The sequence below is a fragment of the Sporothrix brasiliensis genome, assembly GCF_000820605.1.
Source record: "Sporothrix brasiliensis 5110 chromosome Unknown Cont17, whole genome shotgun sequence".
Taxonomy (NCBI): domain Eukaryota; kingdom Fungi; phylum Ascomycota; class Sordariomycetes; order Ophiostomatales; family Ophiostomataceae; genus Sporothrix; species Sporothrix brasiliensis.
The window spans coordinates 1,548,602-1,568,723 of record NW_024467136.1 but is presented as its reverse complement, the minus strand read 5'-3'; the positions used below and the strand labels follow the sequence as shown (position 1 = coordinate 1,568,723).

Below are 20,122 nucleotides of genomic sequence, written 5' to 3'. Positions count from 1 at the left end.
ATTGTTCAGCGCCTTGTCAGTCCTCTGCTGCCCTGTAGTGTCCTGCTGCGACACCACCCCAGAACAGTACGACTCTCCTGTGGGCTGGACAGTTCCACTCGTCAAGCCACCCTGGTCTGCGCCTTCTTGCGTGCTTGGGAAGTCGCCGTTCAAACTTTGTGTCGGGCTTTTATCATTGACTATCTCTTGTCTCTCGCAAGCCAAGAGACACAGGGCTCTCGGGTGGGCATCGGGACGGCTGCTATGCTCTATGGCGCCCCGAGAGCCGTGCTTTGTTTTTTTGTAGTTAGTTTCCCAGCCAAAAAAAATCGAAAGGACCACCTTGTTTGTTGGTCATGGGTTTATGAGGACTACGGTCGAGTGACCAGGAGTTGGCAATCTGTTTTGAAGATTCCCACATATCTACTTCGTACTCTGCGGAGCATCTCGAGCTGGTTCCTTCCGCCTCTGCCTCTTGCCTTATTTATGCAGCCTTCCTGCAAACACGGCAAAAACGCACCTTCCGCACCTGATTGCACGCCTCTTCTTTGCGACCCGTGCCTTCCGTATCTGGTCGAAAACAGCTTTCGCGCGCAAGGGGCAAAACATCCCAGAACGACCTTTTCTTCATTATCATAGAACAGCAAATATTGCAAATTGCGGCGACGACAAATAACACAAAACACAGAGGCGGCCACGTCTTACCGCTTTCGCACACCCCCCCTGGTTCGACCGCCGCTTCTTTGGGCGCCTGTCGTGTCTTGCCTGCCCCAGCACGCCATCGGACGCCGTCTCTCCCGCATAACGCCTCCGGGTGGCCACAGTCCGCCCTACTTTCGCGACAGATTCTGACGACATCTCTCGTTTATATGGCCCACCGGCCCTGGTCGCGCATAGTGTTTCTGTTTTGAGGAGGACATTCTTCGTTTTGGCTGTCCCCAAGGCACCATTTACAAACAGATACAGGGAGTGAGAGGAGGTGCACATCGAGGGAAAAACGACTGAAGAAAAGAAAAGAAGAAACCGAGAACCGAAAAACAAAAAAAGAAAAGAACGACGAAACACTCAAAACGAGGAAGCCTGGCGGCCATCACTTGGGCCTTCGACACACCCCCGTCTCGCTTTCTCTCCCTTGCCCCAGCCCAGAGAAGACGCCATTTCATCATCTCATCTCGCATCGTGCCCGCCAGCGCACGCCCGTGCCCGCCAACAAAGACGCTCTCCTCCCTGTTTCTTGCGTCGTCGACAGCCTGCGGCTCCCCTGTGTTGACTCCCCCTTCTGGTCTCGGCACCTCATCGTCCAAGACACGCTTGATACTCTGGCCGGACGCCAGCCAGCGCTGTCTGACAAAGTACCTCTTTCTCACGCGCTCTGACGATTCCTGCTACACCCCCTCCTGCAAGCGTATCTGTCATCCTTTTCGTTGCTGACCGCCTCGGTCGAGCGCCCGGCGTCCGCTGCTCATCTTCTGGACGGGAATTTCTCTTCTGTCGTCTCCCGTCGCTTCGCTGTCGCCATATCCACCACTTTCCCCCTTACACCCCAGAACCCCCCGGCTCTCCCGTAAGCCGCCGAATATCTGGCTCAAGATTGCTCTATTGCTCTATTGCTCTATTCCATTGCCGTGTGCTTTTTTTAATATTCGCCCGCCATGGATCACGCCAGCTTGCGTCCTGGGCTCGTTACACAGCCTGGAAGCAGCGGTCGCCAGCACGCACCAGTAAGCGAGGACGACAGCCGCCTGGCCCAGGCCTCGACCCAAGTCTCTCTCAACATCCACTCCGCCTCTTCACCTGCCCATATCTCGTCCTCCCAATCCTCCTCTTCCTCGACGACACACCTCCGTGCCTTTGATCCTTCTGATCCGACGACACTCTCGATCAAGCCAATGACGCCGACGGCTGCTCCAACATCAGAATCAATATCAAGAGCAACACCAGACGCAACAGGTGCAGCCTCCGCATTAGGAGTAAGAGCCAACAACACATCGACAGCAACGGACCCCGCGTCCCTCACCGCCATTGAATCAAACCATGAACGGCGCGGCAGCGCTCTGACAATACAAGAGCCACACCACACAAACGACCACGACCACGACCAGCAGGCCGCCGACACCGAAAAGGACTGTGACCACCGCCGGCCCGAGGAAGAAGACGGGTCCCGTCGCCCCAAGATGTCCTCCCAACTCATGAGCAAGACGGTCGCCCCGTTTCTCAAGGACCACATCCCAGGCCTCTACTCGCCCATGACCAAGCGCGGCACCATCAAGGACATGGAAGGCCAGAACAAAGACCCCAACAGCCGCTACTGCTACCGCCACCGCCCCGACCCCAAGTGCCGCCGCGCCGCCGACGAGTCCAAGATGGTCAAGATCCAGCAAGAACTCGAGAACCTCAAGCCCGACGACCAGCAGGCCATCACCCACGTCTGGTCCTTGTTCTCCGCTGCGCCTGCCAAACAGCGGGACCTGATGCTGCAGGGCATCATGACCCAGTGCTGCTTCCCACAGCTGTCCAAAGTCTCTCGCGAAGTGGCCGACCAACTCAAGATCGACTTCATCACCGCTCTGCCCCCAGAAGATAAGTACCAACACCCCCTCGCCCACATCCCCGTCTGTGTGTAAACGTCGTCCGTTCCCCACTAACCTGCTCCACTGGCTTTCAAGGTTCTCTGCTATCTGGATCCGGTCTCCCTTTGCAAGGCTGCTGTTGTCAGCAAGGAATGGCGCGCGCTGGCCGATGACGACCACGTCTGGCACCACATGTGCGAGCAGCACAGTATGTCTACCACGTGTTTTTGTTTCTACTTTTTTTTTTTTTTTTTTTTTTTTTTTGTCGTTCTCACTACTGACAACAACAGTTGACCGCAAGTGCACAAAGTGTGGCTTCGGTCTGCCCCTGCTCGAGCGCAAGCGCCTGCGTGGCTGGACTCGCAACCAGCAGCTGACCAACGGCCAGCAGACAGACGCCGACAAGCCGCGCATTCCCACCCACGCACCGACCCTCCCCGCCCCCAGCTCCCTCCGCGAAGCACCCAGCCCACTAAAGCGCGACGCCAGCGAATTCTTCACCGACGACCTCGTGCTCGCCAAGCGCCCTTGCACGGATACGGTTGCCAGCTCAAGCACGAGCGAGAGTGCTGGTGGCAGCAGCGGTGGATCCAATGCCGGCGCCGCCGGCTCCAGCTCCAGCTCCAACTCCAGCGTCGGGGCCACCGAGCGCGACCTCGAGCTGGCCCGCGCCCTCGAGCAGGACCGCAAGCCGCGCGCCTGGAAGGACGTCTACCGCGATCGCTTCCGTGTCGGCTACAACTGGCGCAACGGCCGGTGCGCCGTCAAGGTGTTCCGCGGGCACACCAACGGCGTCACCTGCTTGCAGATCGACGACGTCATGATGGCCACGGGCTCCTACGACGCCACCATCCGCATCTGGAATCTCGAGACGGGCGAGCAGACGCGTGTCCTGCGCGGCCACATGCAGGGCATCCGCTCGCTGCAGTTTGACGACAAGATTTTGGTCAGCGGCTCGCTCGACGGCACCATGAAGATCTGGAACTGGCACACGGGCGAGCTGCTCAACACCCTCGTGTGCCACCAGGGCGGCGTCATCAGCGTCCACTTGGACGGCGCGTGGCTCGCGTCGGGCTCGACCGACAAAACGATCAAGGTGTTCAACTTGAAGACGAAGGAGTCCTTCACCCTCAAGGGCCACTCCGACTGGGTCAACCAGGTGCGCATCGACGGCACGGCATCGCGCACGCTCTTCTCGGCATCCGACGACTGCACGGTCAAGCTGTGGGACCTCGAGTCCAAGCGGTGCATCCGCACCTTTGAGGGCCACGTCGGCCACGTCCAGCAGGTGCTGACCCTGCCGGCGGACTTTGAGCCCGACGAAGACCCCGTGGCCAGCGGCCACAAGGACAAGGCCGACACGTCGTCGGTCAACAGCGGCCGCGGCGGGTCCCCGGTGGGCAGCGGCGAGGTGCTCGGCGACGACGAGTACGCGACGCGTGCCGCCTACGGCCCCGGCTTCTTGAGCAACCCCAACCGCCCGCTGCCCAACCGCTACATCCTGAGCTCCGCGCTCGACAGCACCATCAAGTGCTGGGATACGGCCACCGGCAAGTGCGTGCGCACCTTCTTTGGCCACCTCGAGGGCGTCTGGGCGCTGGTGGGCGACACCCTGCGCGTCGTGTCGGGCGCCAACGACACGATGGTCAAGGTCTGGGAGCCGCGGTCGGGCAAGTGCGAGCGCACGTGGACAGGGCATAGAGGCCCGGTGACGTGCGTCGGCCTCAGCGACTCGCGGCTGGCGAGCGGTAGCGAGGACGGCGAAGTGCGGCTGTACTCGTTCCAGGACCGGGCCGGTCTGGAGGAGTACGGCACGCCAAGCTGAGCCTCGGCCGTTGTGGGACGATGATCTGTGTTGATGTTGCTTTGTTTTCCTTCTCTTTTTCTTTTTTTTCTTACAAACGCGAAGCGTGGCGTTGTTTATTTGGGACAGGCTTGCGGCTGCTTTTTTTCTCTATGTTTTCCCTGTGTTCTTATTCCCTATTGGCACTTGCTCTGTTTTCTCGCCAGGGTCGGCGTTGTGTTCCAAAAAAAATATCAGTTCATTTTGTTCCATTTTCCTTTCGTCCTATTCATCTTGGCTGCACTTTTTCTTGCGACGGGCTCAAGGAGGTAACAAATTAGAAAAAAAAAGCAATGGGCTTCAGAACAGGAAAGGAAACGATATGAAAAACGGGCTCGGTCGCAGGACGGGTACTTTATGTATTTATTGGAGCAAGGCGGCTTGCTATTTCGGATGCAATTGATTCGGCCTTCCAAGTCTTTCGTTTATAATACTGCAGTATTTTGGTGATTTCTTTTCAAGCGAATTAAATGGAATAAGTTAGTATAAAAAAACTAATAAATATCTGAATAATAATCGTCACGAGGATATCACGAAACATATATACCAGAGTTATCTCCCACGAAATATACGGCCTACCAAAGATGTAGACCATCGCTCAGATGCTAGCCATGTTTCATTCCCATCGTCATGGTCACGCATATATCAGGCACACGCCAGACACAGGGAACCAGCTTTTCGTGTCGGTCCTCGTTGACGTCGATTGCCTGATTAGGACAATTGACACTCGCTCGACATGTGAAAGTCAGGTCGTCGCCAGTACCAGAACACTAGAGGCAACCACCAAACGGTGCCGCCAATCAACGGCCTGCATTTGTGGCGTTCCAGTCACCTCTACGACGTAGACCGTTCAGAGTACGGAGTACATTGTGAGCGTTTTGCCACTACCCAAGCGAGAACGGTTGTGAACTCATTGGCATGGAACGAAATGGTCGCATGACCGTGTGGCCGAGAGGCTTCCAAAACGGTGGCCCATGTCGTCATGCATGGCCATGTCTCAAAACGGAGGGCCACGAGAAACACAAAAAGACCCGGAAAGAATGTTCGTCTTTCCGATGTGCATGGACAGCTCAAGGGCATTGGGAGTGGGGGGTCGTTTGCCGTTTGCCTCGCTCGCCAATGCTCCGATGGCCAGTGGAGGGGCACTGCAGTGAAGCAGGGGGACGGATAGAGACTGCGGGCGACGATGGGACGGATCCTCTCTGACTCGTATCTTGACGTCGTATGCGCGGTCCGCGGTCCTCGTCCTCTGTATCGTACTTGGTACGTGGTGGACCAGCACTTTTGGCAGCCTCGGTTCTTTGCGGGCCAATCAGTAGCACCTCCTCTTTATTGGGGTAGGCGGCGCACAGGGGGCCCCAATGCGCACTGCCGGGCCCCACCAGTGCGGTAAGATACAGTGCAGGCTGCAGGGACGTCACCAATGACCACAACGCGAAAACACCCGTGGCTGCCCCATACTGGAGTGCCGTCGTGGGTGTTTTACGGTCTGGGGAAAGCATACTTTGAAGGCCGTTTTCCGTTCCATTGTCTGCCCATCCTGACGTCGTCTGGCCCTACTGGACTGGACCCTGGAGAGAACATTGAATATTGGCTCGCTCGCAACCGCGCGTCAGCTCGTAATTCCTTCGTTTCTCCGTCGCACAAAAGGACCATGGGACTGGCTTGTGTGCCCTGTAATTACTCAGTTGGGCCCTGTATTTACAGCGCGGTCTTTCTCCACAGCGGAGAGATCCACAGACGACGACAAACTTGCCCACAGAGAGAGCAATCACAAGCTCGGCTTCCAGCTCGGTTAAGGACGGTCGCGTCGCCAATGTTCATTTTCGCCGTGCGGTCACTTGAGCTGTGCTTTCCTTGCCAGAGGATGCAGTCTGGAGATGTGCCGGTTTGAGCCAACTCTTCAACACAAACGTCATTTTCACAAGCTTTTCTGGCTGACCCTCTTCCGTTTTGCCTCTGCCTCGTCCTGCCTGATTCATACGGTTATCAATCAGCTGTCCGTTTCTGGCTGCCGTCTTTGTGTCTTGTCTCGGTTCTTTGATGACCGGTGAGATAATGTACGAATTCGGCACCGTCACGTGTGAACTGAGTGCCTTCTGCATGCGGCTTTGTTCTGGACTCCTCTAACCGTTTTAGGTCTACGACACTGTGGTACACACATTCGGCACTCACAACGCGCGAGACTACAAGTCACTTCCACTGTCACAAGCTTTTCTTGTCGTCTTTGTCTCGACAACCAGCAACGCCCATTCTGTGCGGATGGCTCAATCCCATCGTCGCATTGATGGCTTCCTGTCGCCACGTCATGGCCAGAGCATTGAATTTGGATGCGTAGTGTGGTGTTTTGCAGAAGCGCAGGCCTTGCCCGCAACTGCATTTTTGTAGTTACTTTGCGTGTAAGTCGCGTCTGCGGCTGCAGCTGCTCAGTTCTTAACTGGGCATTTACAGAAACCTCCGCTGCACCGAGGGCCCGGCTTTTGGCCGCCCGGCACCAAGAAGGGAAAAGACAGTAAACGAGCCCCCCAATATGGTCCAGGTCAGGTCCAGGTTCAAACTTGGATGCGACTGTAGAGCCCAGCGTTTCAATTCGTCAGTCCGTCCTTCCGTCACATTGTCATGTAAGCCTCGACCTCAAGACGACCGCGTGAGCGCATCTTCTTTAACAAGTGAGCAAGTGTACACACATGCAGCCGTACCTGTCTTCTGCTCCCTGAGATTGGCAGCATCATCGGCAAGAAGTGATAGCTCTTCCGTTTGTGGTCCAGTCACATACCCTTCCGTTTTCCCTGGACTTTCACACGAATCGCAAAGATTAAATCCAGCAAATGACCTCCATCCCGAAACTAACTGTGGAGGAAATACTTTGTACCTTTCCTCTTTCTTCCACAAGGCCCAGACAAAACGGCACTAAATTGGTCTTAGTGAAGGCAAACGGGACATGCAGTATGAAGTACGACATTCTTTCTTCTGTATTTCCCGTCCGCCTTCTTTGCGCCTCCTGTGCGCCTCGTCTTTCACCTGCCGTCGTTCTTTGACTCAGCCGATCTGCTCCGTGCAGCCGCGGATCGGCCACCTGGGAGCGAGGAATCTCCCCTCTCCATTTCCCACCACCATTAGACCATTCCATTCTAGTCCAAAGCCAAAGCACCCATTTACCCCTTCCTTGCCCACTTACACCGTGGGGAACATCCCCATTGAGGGGAGTCATGCGTAGTCTTGTCTTGTTGGACGCCTTCCACTCAAACCGTCGCTTCCTGGCAAAGCGTGCGGCGAAACGCGGAGGGCAAATTGTTGATGATCCCATACAAAGTATGTTGTGCTCCGTAGTGAAAAGCATGTGCCGGCTAGTTTCTGTCTGTATTTGGTAGTTCTTCTGTTGCAAAACGGCGCGGGACTGAAGCTCCAACGACCTTTCCGATGAAGCTATCGAACTTGGACTAGCTTGCCCTTTCTGCTCCCAATTCTCGGTTGTTCCTTTTCGTCTACTTGTTTCGTCTTCCGTTTCCTTATTTTCTCCTTTCGTTGGAGTCATTCTTTTCATGGCTCCGTTTTCGTTTTAGGTCGTGTGTTCGTCTTTCGTCGTTCCTTTTTATTTTCTTCCTCCTTTCCTTCCCCTTTTTGCTTCGTTTCTTTTTCTTCCTTGCCCCCTCCCCTTCTTTCTGTTGTCTCTCATGTTCATATCTGCGTAGCATCACACCTCGACTTTGTTGATAGTCTCTCACACGCCTCACGTCCATGAACTGGTTGTCGTCAAAACCCCATAGGATACGAAAGGACGAATTTCGAGAACCGCGGAAGCCCTGAACGAGACATCACACGACACGACTCACGATTTACGACTGTGGAAAAGAACGAGAACGAGCCGCCTCGTCCCAACGTTTCACGTTTCTCTCCTCCCCTGCCCTTTCTACGCACATCTTCTCCCAGCATGTCAAAAGACAGCAAGAAGCCGGCGTCGGCGGCCATTAACCTGGTTGGTACGTAATCTTTGTTGTGGTTTTGTTGTTTATGTTGTGACCGGCCTAAACGCCGACGGCCGAGACCCTTCCCGGCGCACGATACCCGGCGCAATGGCTACGCGTAACTAGCATTCCAGACCAACCGCTAACACGCACAGCCGGCGGTGGTGCCGGCATGATGGAGGCCCTCGTCTGCCACCCGCTCGACACCATCAAGGTCCGCATGCAGCTGTCCCGCCGCGGCAAGGATGCGCCCCGCCGCGGCTTTGTCCGCACCGGTGTCGAGATTGTCCGGCGCGAGACGCCTCTGGGCCTGTACAAGGGTCTCGGCGCCGTCCTGACGGGCATCGTGCCCAAGATGGCCATCCGCTTCACGTCCTTTGAGTGGTACAAGCAGCTGCTGGCGGGCCCCAACAAGACCCCGGACGGCGGCAAGGTGTTTATAGCCGGCCTGGCCGCCGGCGTCACGGAAGCCGTCGCCGTCGTCACGCCCATGGAGGTCATCAAGATCCGCCTGCAAGCCCAGCACCACTCCATGGCCGACCCGCTCGACATACCCAAGTACCGCAACGCCGCGCACGCGCTGTACACGGTGGTGAAGGAGGAGGGCTTCGGCGCGCTGTACCGCGGCGTGTCGCTGACGGCCCTGCGCCAGGGCAGCAACCAGGCCGTCAACTTCACGGCCTACACCTACTTCAAGGAAGCCCTGCGCAAGTGGCAGCCCGACCTCGACGCCAGCGCGCCCCTCCCAGGCTACCAGACCACGCTCATCGGCCTCGTGTCCGGCGCCATGGGCCCGCTGAGCAACGCCCCCATCGACACCATCAAGACGCGCCTGCAAAAGACGCCTGCGCAGCCCGGCATCAGCGCCTGGAAGCGCGTGTCGCTGATCGCCGCTGACATGTTCAAGCAGGAGGGCTTCCACGCCTTCTACAAGGGCATCACGCCGCGCATCATGCGCGTGGCGCCCGGCCAGGCCGTGACGTTTACCGTGTACGAGTACCTGCGGTCGAAGCTGGAGAAGAGCGGCCCGCTGTCCCTCAAGGCGGACAAGTACGAGGAGTAGACGGTTGGGGTTGTCTTTCTTTTGTTTCTTCCTTTTGTCGCAGCTAAAAGTATGGTCTTGGGGCGGGATTTTGCCTTTCTCGTTCCCTTGTTCCGTTTTCGGTCAGCGGACTATGCATATAGAGTCGTTTCTCATCGTTTCCAGTTGCCACCCTTTTCATTTCCTTCTTTTCTCTTTATGTCTCGTTTTGACGTCTTGGTTATGAAATAGCATTCCTGGCTTTCCCTTCTTTTTTTTGTATATAAAAGAGACGTATAAAAGCAATTGAAAGTCAAATAACATAAACTGTGCCTGAACGTTGCTTCGCCCACCGCGTCGTATCTCAAGACCTCTACCGACCCGGCCGCTTCGGCCGCGAAAACGCCTTGCGCGTTTCCACCTGCGGGTGCAGCTCCGCCAGCACAGTCGCCTCGCTGATTTCCGAGGCCTCCTCCACCTCAAACTTCTTCTCCAGCGTCAGGCCCGCCTCGCCCGTGGCCACCTCCAACACGGCCCGCTTCATCAGCGGGTACATCATCCGGAACTTGATGGCCTTGGTGCCGGGGGACGCCGGGCACGTATAGAAGAAGAGCAACGGGCTGGACTCGGCGCCCTCGTGCGTGTGCGTGTACCGGAAGAAGGTGAACCGCGGCTCCGTCGCCGACACCGTGTGCACGACGTCGTCCACCGTCGACACGCCGCGGCCGTCCGACACGTCGTCGAGCTCGACAATCTCGGTGTCGGGGTTGATTTTCAGAATCACCAGCGTCCGTCCGCCGTCCAGGTCCTTGAGCGCAGCCAGCGCGCCCTCCGTCAGCGGCATCTTGAAATGGCTGCTCAGGTGGATCTCGCGCGTCGCCGTGCCGCGCCCCGCCTCCTGCTCGGCGCGCTTGACCGCCCCCAGCTCGCGCTCTTCCTCCGTCAGCGGCGCGTCCAGCGCCTCGTGTGCGTCGTGCTTCTTGAACCCGGCCCCCGTCAGCTCCTCGGCCGCCGTCGCAAACAGCTGCTTGCGGAAATGCTCGCTGCCGAGCTCGCGCACGAGCGCCAGCCGCGTCGACGCAAACAGCATCTTTTGCCGCACCGGCGCCGCGTCGGGCACGTACGTCGCGGCCACCAGGTACGGGCTGGTGTCGTAGCGGCGCAGCAGAATGTAGAGCGGCTGCTTCTCGTGGAGGCGGGGCACGAGCAGGGCGTCGACGTTGCTGGCAAAGGACGCCTCGGACGCCGGCGCGCCCGAGGACGGGGTCAGCAGCTCGAGCGGCGTCAGGGCCTCGCCCGTGATGGTCGCGAGGAGGCCAAAGTGGCGGTCGGACTCGAGCAGCGTGTTGAACTGGGCGACCAGCTCCTTGGAGGCTGTGGGAGGCAGGACAGCATTAGCAAACGAAGGACACGGTAAAGACACAGTTGTCTGTTTACGCACCTGAGATGCCGGACTGCATGGTGACGCGTGAGTGGAATGTGTCGTCGGAAAGGTAGGAAAGGTAGGAAAGGTCAAAGCAGCGCCGGACCAGCCAGCAAGCCGAATGCGAGGTCGGTGGACAATTAATGTGCGATGGTAGTTGGGCGGCGTAGGATCAAGGTGGAAAGGTCGTCAAGGAGGAGGATGAAGACGACCTGAATGGCTGTGCTGAGACGGACCCCGCGCAAGGCTAAAGTGGGCTGCGGCGTCAGGGGAGAGCAGGGCCCGGGGTGTTGGGGAGCCGGTCCACTGTAACACACCAATCGATAGCGGCCGTCCAGGTCTCGCCTCTGCAGTCAATTCCTCACCAAAAGCGATCAAAGTTTATTGTAGAACCCTTTTGTATATTCCCCAGTACTCCCGTATTTAGTATCTAGGCAATTGACCAGCCTTACAAGGGGGTAAAGAATGATAAGAACAAAGAAACAAAGCCTATGATAAAAGAACAGCAACGCCGACGCCAAACCAAGCAGCAAAATGCCAGAAAAGCGGCCCTTTTACATGTAGATCAAGGGACAGCCGAGTAGATGAAAGCAAGAGAAGGAGACGACAAGGACAAAGGGACACACGCCCCACTCACACGAGCAGCACGCTGTTCACGCAGCCGTCGTTCTCCGGGTTGTTGGTGATCTGTGCCCACCGACCCCAGACCACCTTGCCCGTCGTCGTCGTCATGCCCAGGTCGCTGACGTCCACCTCGATGATGGTGCCCTTGGTCAGCACACCCAGCCGCGTGTACATGGGATCCTGCGGGTTCTTCTTGACGCTCAGGATCGGCAGCAGCACCGTCACGCCCAGCCCGGGATGCGTCACGTTCGCCTTCTTCTTGCGCAGCGCCATGGGCCGGATGAAGCGTTCCAGCTTGACGGGCCCCCGCGTGAAATCCGGTCCCACAAACGTCGGCTTCGTAATCATGCGCTTCCACGCCTTCTTCTTGGTCTTCTGGCCCGTCTTCACCACCGAGAAAATCTCCTCCTCCGAGATGCCGCGCACCTTGGGCAGCGGCACCGCAAACCGCGCCGCCTTCTCGTTGCGCTTGTTCTTGATGGCCGTGCTCAGGGCCTTGGCGTTGCGCTCGCCCGCGCGGTCAAGCAGGTAATGCGGCAGCGCCTCGCGGTCCTCGTCGTCGTCGCGCGGCGCGTCGCTCGACTTGACGTTGCGTGCCTCGTGCGCCTTGATCGTCTTCTTCATCTGGATCTTCTCCTTGCGGCGTGCCTCCTGCTGGCGCTTGGCCCGCAGACCGCGCAGGTTCTGTGCATCCTTGGACTTGCGGTGGCCCTCGCGCGCCGTCTTCTTCCGGAGGCGCTCTTCGTGGTCCAGTCGGCGACCATGAAGCTTCAGGTGCCTCTCCATGTAATCGTTCTGGGTAACAGCTATGTTAGTATTGCGTCGGACAATGGGCTGGTTGACATCAAAGCCCTCTCATCCACCCCGCGTGGGAAAGCGTACCTGAGGCATCTTGGCGGTTGCTCGGGTGGTCTCTTGCTAAGTATCGATAGAGTTTGTAGTTCGGGGGAAACGTCTATTCGTTTCAGTTTGTCTTTTCGTCGTGTCGATCGAGTGTCGCTATCGCAGAAAACGGCGGGAGGACAACGAGACGTGTTTCAAGACGGGGTAAGCGGTCGTCGTCCGAGTCGTCTGTTGTGCGCGACGTTGTTGGCTGGCAAAAAAAAGATTCGACAAAGTACGGTATACAGGAACAGTTATTGTGGAGCCCATGGAAAAATCTCAGCCACCGAATGCTCTCCTCTATCGCGATAAGATAAGGTAGTTCGATATGTTAGGTATATGCATATGATGACTAATATTCATATAAAGGCACACAATGAACTGTTATTAGTCAGCTGTCTCCCCACATGTTCACAACGAAACAGTAACAGAGCAGCTCCTCTTTTTGCGCGTAGTTTGTTATCCTCCCCCAAAATGGGAGTATGTCTGTGGCATGTTTGTCGTGTGGTTGGCTGTGCTCGCGCATAAAGCCCCCCTTTCTCCCTCACCGTTGCCTGTGGCGCCTCCCGCCTTCAACTGCGTGGAACCCTCGTCGTGATCATGCCGCATCGCAAGACGCCTCTTTTGCATGGCTCGCCGTCCTGAGTTTCCCAGCTCCGCGTTACCCGTCGATCTCAACTTTACTTAAGCACTTTCGCACAATACTCGCGAGCTCCACTTCGAAGGGGGCGGCGCCGCTGGGAATCTGCGGAATCCCTCCCCGCCCATCCCCTGTCTCTCCATAGCTGTCATGGAAATATCCGCCGTGGAACCCAAGGCGCCGCTACAAGGTCAGGAGAAAAAATGGACGGGACCGTTACGGATATTGGTGCAGACAACAACGAGCCTTGTGCCAGGGAATGATTATGACGAACGAGTCGGGTTCATGAAAAACCTCATCTGCCAGCACCACTGGAACCGCGACTTCGATTGGCATCAGGACCGCTGGAATGTCTACGGTCACGAATTTGGTTATGCGAACCGTAACTGCTACTTCCTTATCGATCATGGCCATATCGAGCCTCCTGCAGATCCGCCAGTTCTGTGGTATAAGTGGACAGGAGAATCCCTGTAAGCAGAACCTCACAATGTTGTGAAGTTTCCGTCTACTAATGCTTGAACAGTATTGCTGTTCAGGAAACCTTGCCTGCGGAAGTACAGTCTAAATTGCGAAAGTATCCCTTCTCGAGGCGACCGGTTCGACGCCTGCCAGGCAAGAAACCTGCACAGCTTGATGCAGCAATGCATCGCCGGGTGATTCGGTCGAAACTTCGCTGCGATATGACCATTATACCTGAGGATATTCGGTTCCTACTGACACATCCAGAGGACGCAAGGTGGCTCAAAGATAATATCGAGCCACGATTTTGGGCAAAGCTTCATTTGGAACAAAATGAAGCATCATTGGAATGAGGTGCTCTCTGCTGGGCTGAGAGTGTCGCCACATTCACTCATTTTTTGTTTGCTACCGCTACTTGCCGTTGTCGTATCAAGTTCGGTTGGAAGCGTCTTAATGCTATCTGTAGACGCCATCGACGCGGTTGCTATCTCCTTTCTTCATGGTCATGACCTAGCCTGGTCGGTACGCGGGTGTACATCCCGCGGCAGTAGGGAGCTAAAGTACCTTGATGGTATTAACGGTACTGGGCCCTTACCCTACCAGTTGTGATGCAGAAGAAAGGGCCCTTACAACGGACCACCTCCTCATTGCGCTTTTCTTATTCCGACCGACGGTTGTATTATTTATCTCCGCTGTCAAACCGCGGTCGCTATTCTCCGTCGCTACTCTTCGTCTTCGTTCTCGTCTTCGTCTTCTTCATCAGTATCCCTGCCCATCTCGGCCCTTTCCCTCTCCTCCTCCTCTTTAGCTGCCCATTTTCGTCTCCTCTGTATGTACCTCTCGGACGGCCGATTCGACCAGCGTCCCGGGTACGAGGCATCCTGCACGGCCCAGTCGAGATAATCCCAGATGCGGTCAAGGCTGACGTCGTACAAAAGTTCCGCTTCTGTGCGTTCGTGGCCTGCCTTCTTGTGCTTCCTGATGTCCTCGAGCATATCGGCCACCTTGTCTTCCGAGTCACGTTTGGCCACCAGGCGCGCGGCCTTGAGAATCTCCAAGACGCCGGCCGTCTCCCGGATGGCGGAGTACGCCCGCTGCATGACCGAGGAGTAGTCGAAGAAGTAAGAACTGAACCTTTCCGGGTGCATGGCGAGGGCCTCGTCGGGGTCGCAAAGGAAGGTAAAAAAATTGTAGTCGTTGTCACATATAGCGCGACCGAGCCGGGCCACCTGGCGCGCCAGCTTAACCTCGATGGTGTTGAGATGCGAGGTGGGCTTGCGGACAAGCCGTGCCTTGGCAATGGGACTACGGACCACATCCTGCGCAATAGCTAGGATCAGTTCTGGCGGTAGCGGGCTGTTGCGGGCCAGGATCCAACGCGTGGTCTTGATGCCGCGAATGTCGACTAGTAGCTTCATCTTCAGGAGCAGCATGCACGCCAGGTGGCTGACTCTGGGAAATCTGTGGATGACAAAGTTGGGGTCTTCCAGGACGTCCTCGTCCTTGAGATTCATGAACGGCTCGCTCACGGCGCCCCAGTCGTAGTTGTCGTCCTCGACTAGCGTCGAGCACCACTTCATAAAGTCGTACGCGTCTTGGTCGCGGTCCAGCCGCAGCAGCACGGCTGGAATAAAGTGCTGCACAAACGTGTAGTCGCCCCGGTTCATCCGCAGCATGTCCAACATGTGGTCGGCGGCCTCGCGGACGCCATCGGGCGTGCCTATGAGGCGCAGATGGTTGGCCAAAATGAAGCGATAGTGTATGTACTTGAACACGTCGTGGAGTTCGGTGTGATGGTCGACATGTATCTCTATGGCCTGGCAATCGAACTTAACGTGTAGCTTCTGTTTGCAAATTATGCGTTCCCAGTCAGCGAGGTTTTCGCGGTCACTTTCGATGCGATTGCAGACAGGCTTGTGCGACGGCTGATGTTCATCCTGGTGTGCGCGGCTGCAGTAGCGGACAGCACGGCATCCAGAACACAGAATCAGCCCGGTGCGTTCGACGGAGCAGAGGGCACAGCGGTCGCGCAGAGGGCCGACCGGGCCTTTGCACAGTTTCGCGCCACTCGTGAGACATGGCATGGTGGGTGATTAGGGAGGAGTCAATTCAGAGCTGTTGTGGTGACGGTAAGATGATGAGATTGCTGATGAGATTGCTGCATTATTTTTCTGGTAATAGAATGAAAAGAAGGCCGACGGTGATACGTTATTATACACGGTAGCACCTTTCCTTGCGACAGAAGTCTAGCGTCCAAGGGCCATGACTGATCACTTCGATTACACCAATTGCTTCAAATGACTAATTGCCACCACTCGTTATTCACGCCCAGATCACATGTCCTGCCTCCGACGACTCATATGCCGAGCAGCGCCCCTTTGGTCGACGCGGCTAGTGTGGCCCGCCACAGCTTGTGTTCGTTGAGAAGAAACAGCTCGCCGTTGCGGCCGAAACACAAGTTGGCCGCGCCGCCCGCGACGAGGATCTTGCCGAGCAGAACACCGCCGGGCGACCAGATGTTTACGCCGTCGCCGCAGCCGCTGTAGACGTTGCCGTGGACGTCGCACTTGATGCCGTCGGGGATGCCGGTGTCGGCCATGGCAAAGAGGCGGCGGTTGACCAGGAAGGGCTGGCCGTGGTACGTGGCGACGTCAAAGGCGTAGATGGTGGACGCGCGCGACGGGTCGGTGGAGCCGTCGCCATGGATCCAGTCGGTGTCGGTGATGTAGACGACGGACTCGTCGGGGCTGAAGCAGATGCCGTTGGGGCGGCCGAAGCCGTCGGCCACGGCACGGAGGTTGTCGGTGGCCGGGTCGTAGCGATAGACCTGGTTGGGCAGCTGCGAGAGGGTGCGGATGCCCTGCTCGAAGCCGTAGTTGGGGTCGGTGAACCAGACGGCGCCGTCGCGGGCGACGACCACGTCGCTGGGCGAGTTGAAGGGCCGGCCGAAAAAGGACGTCACGAGCGGGCGCGTCGCATAGGGCGGCGTGGTGTCCATCACGACCAGCCCGCCGACGCGCTCCTTGCTGCCCTGCGCGCAGAAGACAACGCTGTCGTCGCCGTAGTGGGCGCCGCCGCTGGCCATCGCGATGCCCTCGGGGTTGATTTCTTCGCATTGGACGCCGTAGGCACTGCTGTTGCCACCATGACTGCTATCGCCGTTGGTGGCCGGCGGCAGCCGGACCTTGGTGATCTGGATGGCCTTGTTGCTCGTGTACGCGGCCGCAGCGACCTCGTGTGACCGCGCTCGGTATAGGTTGCTGGTCACGAACAGGACGTTGTCGCGGGCCACAAACACGCCGGCCCCGTGCGCAAATGGGTAGTCGTTGTTCTCGAACAGCATCTCGAGTTTCGGTTCCGGGCCGAAAAGCGACCGAACCGCCTCATTGTAAACGGCAAATGGCGAGGTGCTCATGATGACGTAAAGGTGGGAGCGTTGTTGGCCTTGTTAATCGCAACAGTGTCTTGGCTGGTCAAACGTAGCAGCGATGTTATGCCAACGGCGATAGATGCTTTGCATTGCGTTCGGAATATAGACGTAGCGCCGTGTCGTACGACTTTGTACCTGGAGTCGAGCTGAGGTGGTTGCTGAGTAGCGTCCACCGGGTGGTCCGTTGCCTGTTGAAGCTAACATCTGCTGGCCATTGATGTACCGTTGGCGTTTGCCGTTTGTGTGGGAGGACAATCGGAATTGTCTTAGCTGGCATCTGCGCCAGTCTATTTGCGACGGAATCGCCTGGCACTTTCGGTGAGCAGTTGTGACGTACGGGGATTCCTCCGTATATTCTTTGCTATGCAGCAATGGCTGACAATGCACATATTGGTTTCCGCGACGACTATAACTTTATGATCAAGTGCTCAAGATTTGAGTCGTGTTATTTGTAGACATTTTCCAACGGCTAAGACGTAACAATATGACAGACCCGAGAACACGGGGACCTCGTACCGGTCTGTTTTCTACAAACGGCGGGTTGACCGCATCATCGTCAAGGCGGGGGTGGCTGGAGTGACGGGTCATCCAGGCCCAGGGCCGGCTCGAGAAGCGAATACGTCCCGATGGCGCCCCACAGCTCGTCCATGGAAATGTCGTCTCCCACGCCAAACAAGGAAAAGTCCGGCGTGATGCCGGACATGTACGGATCCCGCTCTCCATGGTTCATGGCATCCAGGTCCGGCCCCGGATCTGACGGCGTCGACTTTGCTGGCCCTGCTCCTCCACCACTGCCGGCACCACTACGACGCTGCTCTTCCTCCACGCTGCTGCTGACGGCGGCCGCCACGCTTGTCCGCAGCGTCTCGAATCCGCGCACAAACGCCGGATGCTGGCCGCCGCGGGAGAACTGCAGCTCGAGATGCTCGGTGGCGGTGATGAGCAGCTCGAGGTCGGCGCGGACGAGGCGCTTTGTCGGGTTCTTGACAATGTGGAGAGCCAGGACGACGGCGGCAAGGAAGAGCTGTGTGCTCGACACGAGGAGCGTCGCGGCGGCGTCGTGGCTGCGCCCGAGGTCGTCCTCGCTGTCGCTCAGCACACGGTGGATGGTGGCGCGCGCGGTGGCGGTGCAGATGTTCTCGGCCTGCAGGAGACGGGCATACGAGGGCAGACGGGGGCCGAGCCGCCTGACCTCGTCGACAAAGAACTGCGTGGGGAAGACGAGGGAGGCACGGAGCAGGGTGGTCTGTGCCTGATGGTACTGCAGCGTCAGAAAACTCGAAATGTGCGGCTGGTGCGGCTGGTGCGGCTGCGACGGGCTGGCGATGCCATCTGCGCCCGGCAGGCCCTTCTCCCACGCCAGCAGCTGCTGGTCCAGGGCGCCGATCTCAGACAGGAGATGCCACGCCGAGGCTGGCTTTTGTCGGTACAGCTGTCGGCTGATTTGGCTGAAGATGCGTGCCAGAGCGACCCAGAGCGCGAAGACGTTGCACGCCTCCTTTGACGGGACGGCTTGGTCGATGTCGTCGTCGGTGATGGCCGACGGCCGCCCCGTCTCCAGCTCCATGAGCTTTTCGAGGGCATAGCATGACCACCAGACACGGCCGTGCAGATCGACCCCTGCAGCCCCTGCAACCCCGTCCTGGTCTCTCCGGCGAATCTGTCGGTGCAATCCAATGGACTGCGCCACGCGGACGGCTTGTGCGACGACGTGCCAAGCCTGCCCTTCCTTGCATCGGCACCGCAGCGCGACGGCCAGGAGGAGCAGCGCCTGCACGCTCGACAGGTACGGCGTGCCCACGAGATGGGCCAGCAGGCTATATGCGGCGGTGACAAAGGTGCTGCCGAGCTCGGTGGGCGCGCCGGCCGCCTCTTCGGTGCCGATGGCCACGATGGCGAAGACGATGACCAGGCGGGGCACGTGGGACTGGGTCAGCTGCGTGTGTGCGTGTGGCGCGACGTAGTCGGACCGCTGGAAGAAGAGAATGTCTGCCTCGACGGCGGCGCGATCGACGACGGGGTAGATGGGCCAGATCCTCGTAAAGTACGTGTCGAGACAGGCGACAAGGGCCGGCGGATCCGGCAAAGGCGGGAGCCGCGCGGTCAGCGAGAGCGGGAACGGCAGAGGAAACTCCTCGACGTGGCGCATGCCGCCCAGGAAATGCGAGGAAATGCTCTGGAGCCCTTTGCGGCGGAGGTAGATGTTGACAAAGGCCGACAAGCACTGGACACTACTGCCGCCCATGTACTTGGAGAGGGGGAGCAGTTACGTGAGCAACTGGGTGCGAACGAACACGGGAAGCAAGGAAGGGCTCACGCTCACCTTCATTCTGTGTGACGTGCTGCTCTCGGTGTTGACAGCAAAGTCTGCATCGGTTTCGGTCTCGGTCTCGGTCTCGGTCTCGTTGTCATTGGCATGGATGCCGGTGTCGCGTCCGCCGCCCGCACTGATGCTGCTGATGCTTGTCTGGTATCCCCTGGACACCCACGACACGGTGTCGGCCGAGGCGCTGCCAATGCTGTTCATGCTTCCCATGCTGCCAATACTGCCAATGCTGGTTGCGGTACCCGCGGGACTCGTGGACAAGGCATGCCTCGTGGGAGTAGACGCGTCGGCCCCGCTCCGAGCGTGAACTGGGCCGTGTTTGGGAATCTGCGCCTGGTTGCGGTGGGTTGCGGCCGGGTTCTGCCCGGGCATCAGGCCGTCCTTGGTGGCCCAACGGCGCACGTTGGTGGGCCCGTTTTCCGGGTACCGCGGGTCCGTGGTCTCGCACTCCTCGTCGCGCAGCCAGCAGTTGCGACATTTGGGCGTCTCGGTGTCGCACCGGACCTTGCGCTTGCGGCAGTTGTTGCACGCGAGGCTCAAACGGATGCGCTTGCTGGGTGCGGCGGAGGCAGACGACATGGGGGATGTTTACGGGGGAAAAGAATAATAGAACAAAAGAATAATAGAACAAAAGAACAAAAGAACAAAACGAACAAAATAAAAACACTGAAAAAAGCTCGAAAATAATGCGGTTGATTCACTTCACAGCTGGAGAGCAGAAGCGGCTCCTCAAGGACTAATATCTTGTGCCATCGCCTTCGTTCTCGGTGACCCAGGACGCAAGCGGGGTATTAGTCTTAGTGTCGCAACTCTTTATTCTCCGCGAGCTGGTGGACCATGTCGGCATGTGGAGACGGATCACGGTGTAGTCCGGAAATCGTTACGAGGCATATTTTTTCATCTTGCAAAAGTACGTGTTATCAAACTTGTGTTTTGTTGTTAAAAGAAAATCTATGGTCT

At 57.7% G+C, this 20,122-nt stretch overlaps 7 protein-coding genes across 7 annotated transcripts; 2 read left to right on the top strand and 5 right to left on the bottom strand.

Annotated features, from left to right (window-relative positions):
• Positions 1-1,631: 1,631 nt before the first annotated feature.
• On the top strand, positions 1,632-4,374 carry SPBR_02329 (F-box and WD-40 domain protein MET30; the record flags this gene model as incomplete). The annotated part of the gene is made up of 3 exons (XM_040760632.1): positions 1,632-2,591; positions 2,646-2,757; positions 2,840-4,374. The coding sequence occupies 3 exons, from the start codon at positions 1,632-1,634 to the stop codon at positions 4,372-4,374; spliced, it is 2,607 nt and encodes an 868-aa protein (XP_040620465.1).
• A 3,949-nt stretch (positions 4,375-8,323) lies between these two features.
• SPBR_02976 (solute carrier family 25 (mitochondrial citrate transporter), member 1) lies at positions 8,324-9,420 on the top strand (the record flags this gene model as incomplete). The annotated part of the gene is made up of 2 exons (XM_040761279.1): positions 8,324-8,372; positions 8,513-9,420. The coding sequence occupies 2 exons, from the start codon at positions 8,324-8,326 to the stop codon at positions 9,418-9,420; spliced, it is 957 nt and encodes a 318-aa protein (XP_040620464.1).
• A 331-nt stretch (positions 9,421-9,751) lies between these two features.
• On the bottom strand, positions 9,752-10,838 carry SPBR_02987 (PTK9 protein tyrosine kinase 9; the record flags this gene model as incomplete). Its single annotated transcript, XM_040761290.1, has 2 exons — positions 9,752-10,752; positions 10,820-10,838. 2 exons carry the CDS (start codon positions 10,836-10,838, stop codon positions 9,752-9,754), a joined length of 1,020 nt encoding a protein of 339 aa, XP_040620463.1.
• Positions 10,839-11,434: 596 nt separating this feature from the next.
• On the bottom strand, positions 11,435-12,316 carry SPBR_03125 (ribosome biogenesis protein NSA2; the record flags this gene model as incomplete). Its single annotated transcript, XM_040761428.1, has 2 exons — positions 11,435-12,220; positions 12,308-12,316. 2 exons carry the CDS (start codon positions 12,314-12,316, stop codon positions 11,435-11,437), a joined length of 795 nt encoding a protein of 264 aa, XP_040620462.1.
• Positions 12,317-14,128: 1,812 nt separating this feature from the next.
• SPBR_02824 (uncharacterized protein) lies at positions 14,129-15,490 on the bottom strand (the record flags this gene model as incomplete). The annotated part of the gene is made up of 1 exon (XM_040761127.1): positions 14,129-15,490. The coding sequence occupies one exon, from the start codon at positions 15,488-15,490 to the stop codon at positions 14,129-14,131; it is 1,362 nt and encodes a 453-aa protein (XP_040620461.1).
• A 272-nt stretch (positions 15,491-15,762) lies between these two features.
• SPBR_03004 (gluconolactonase) lies at positions 15,763-16,821 on the bottom strand (the record flags this gene model as incomplete). Its single annotated transcript, XM_040761307.1, has 1 exon — positions 15,763-16,821. The coding sequence occupies one exon, from the start codon at positions 16,819-16,821 to the stop codon at positions 15,763-15,765; it is 1,059 nt and encodes a 352-aa protein (XP_040620460.1).
• A 571-nt stretch (positions 16,822-17,392) lies between these two features.
• Positions 17,393-19,741, bottom strand: SPBR_02411 (uncharacterized protein; the record flags this gene model as incomplete). Its single annotated transcript, XM_040760714.1, has 2 exons — positions 17,393-19,084; positions 19,160-19,741. The coding sequence occupies 2 exons, from the start codon at positions 19,739-19,741 to the stop codon at positions 17,393-17,395; spliced, it is 2,274 nt and encodes a 757-aa protein (XP_040620459.1).
• Positions 19,742-20,122: the final 381 nt, after the last annotated feature.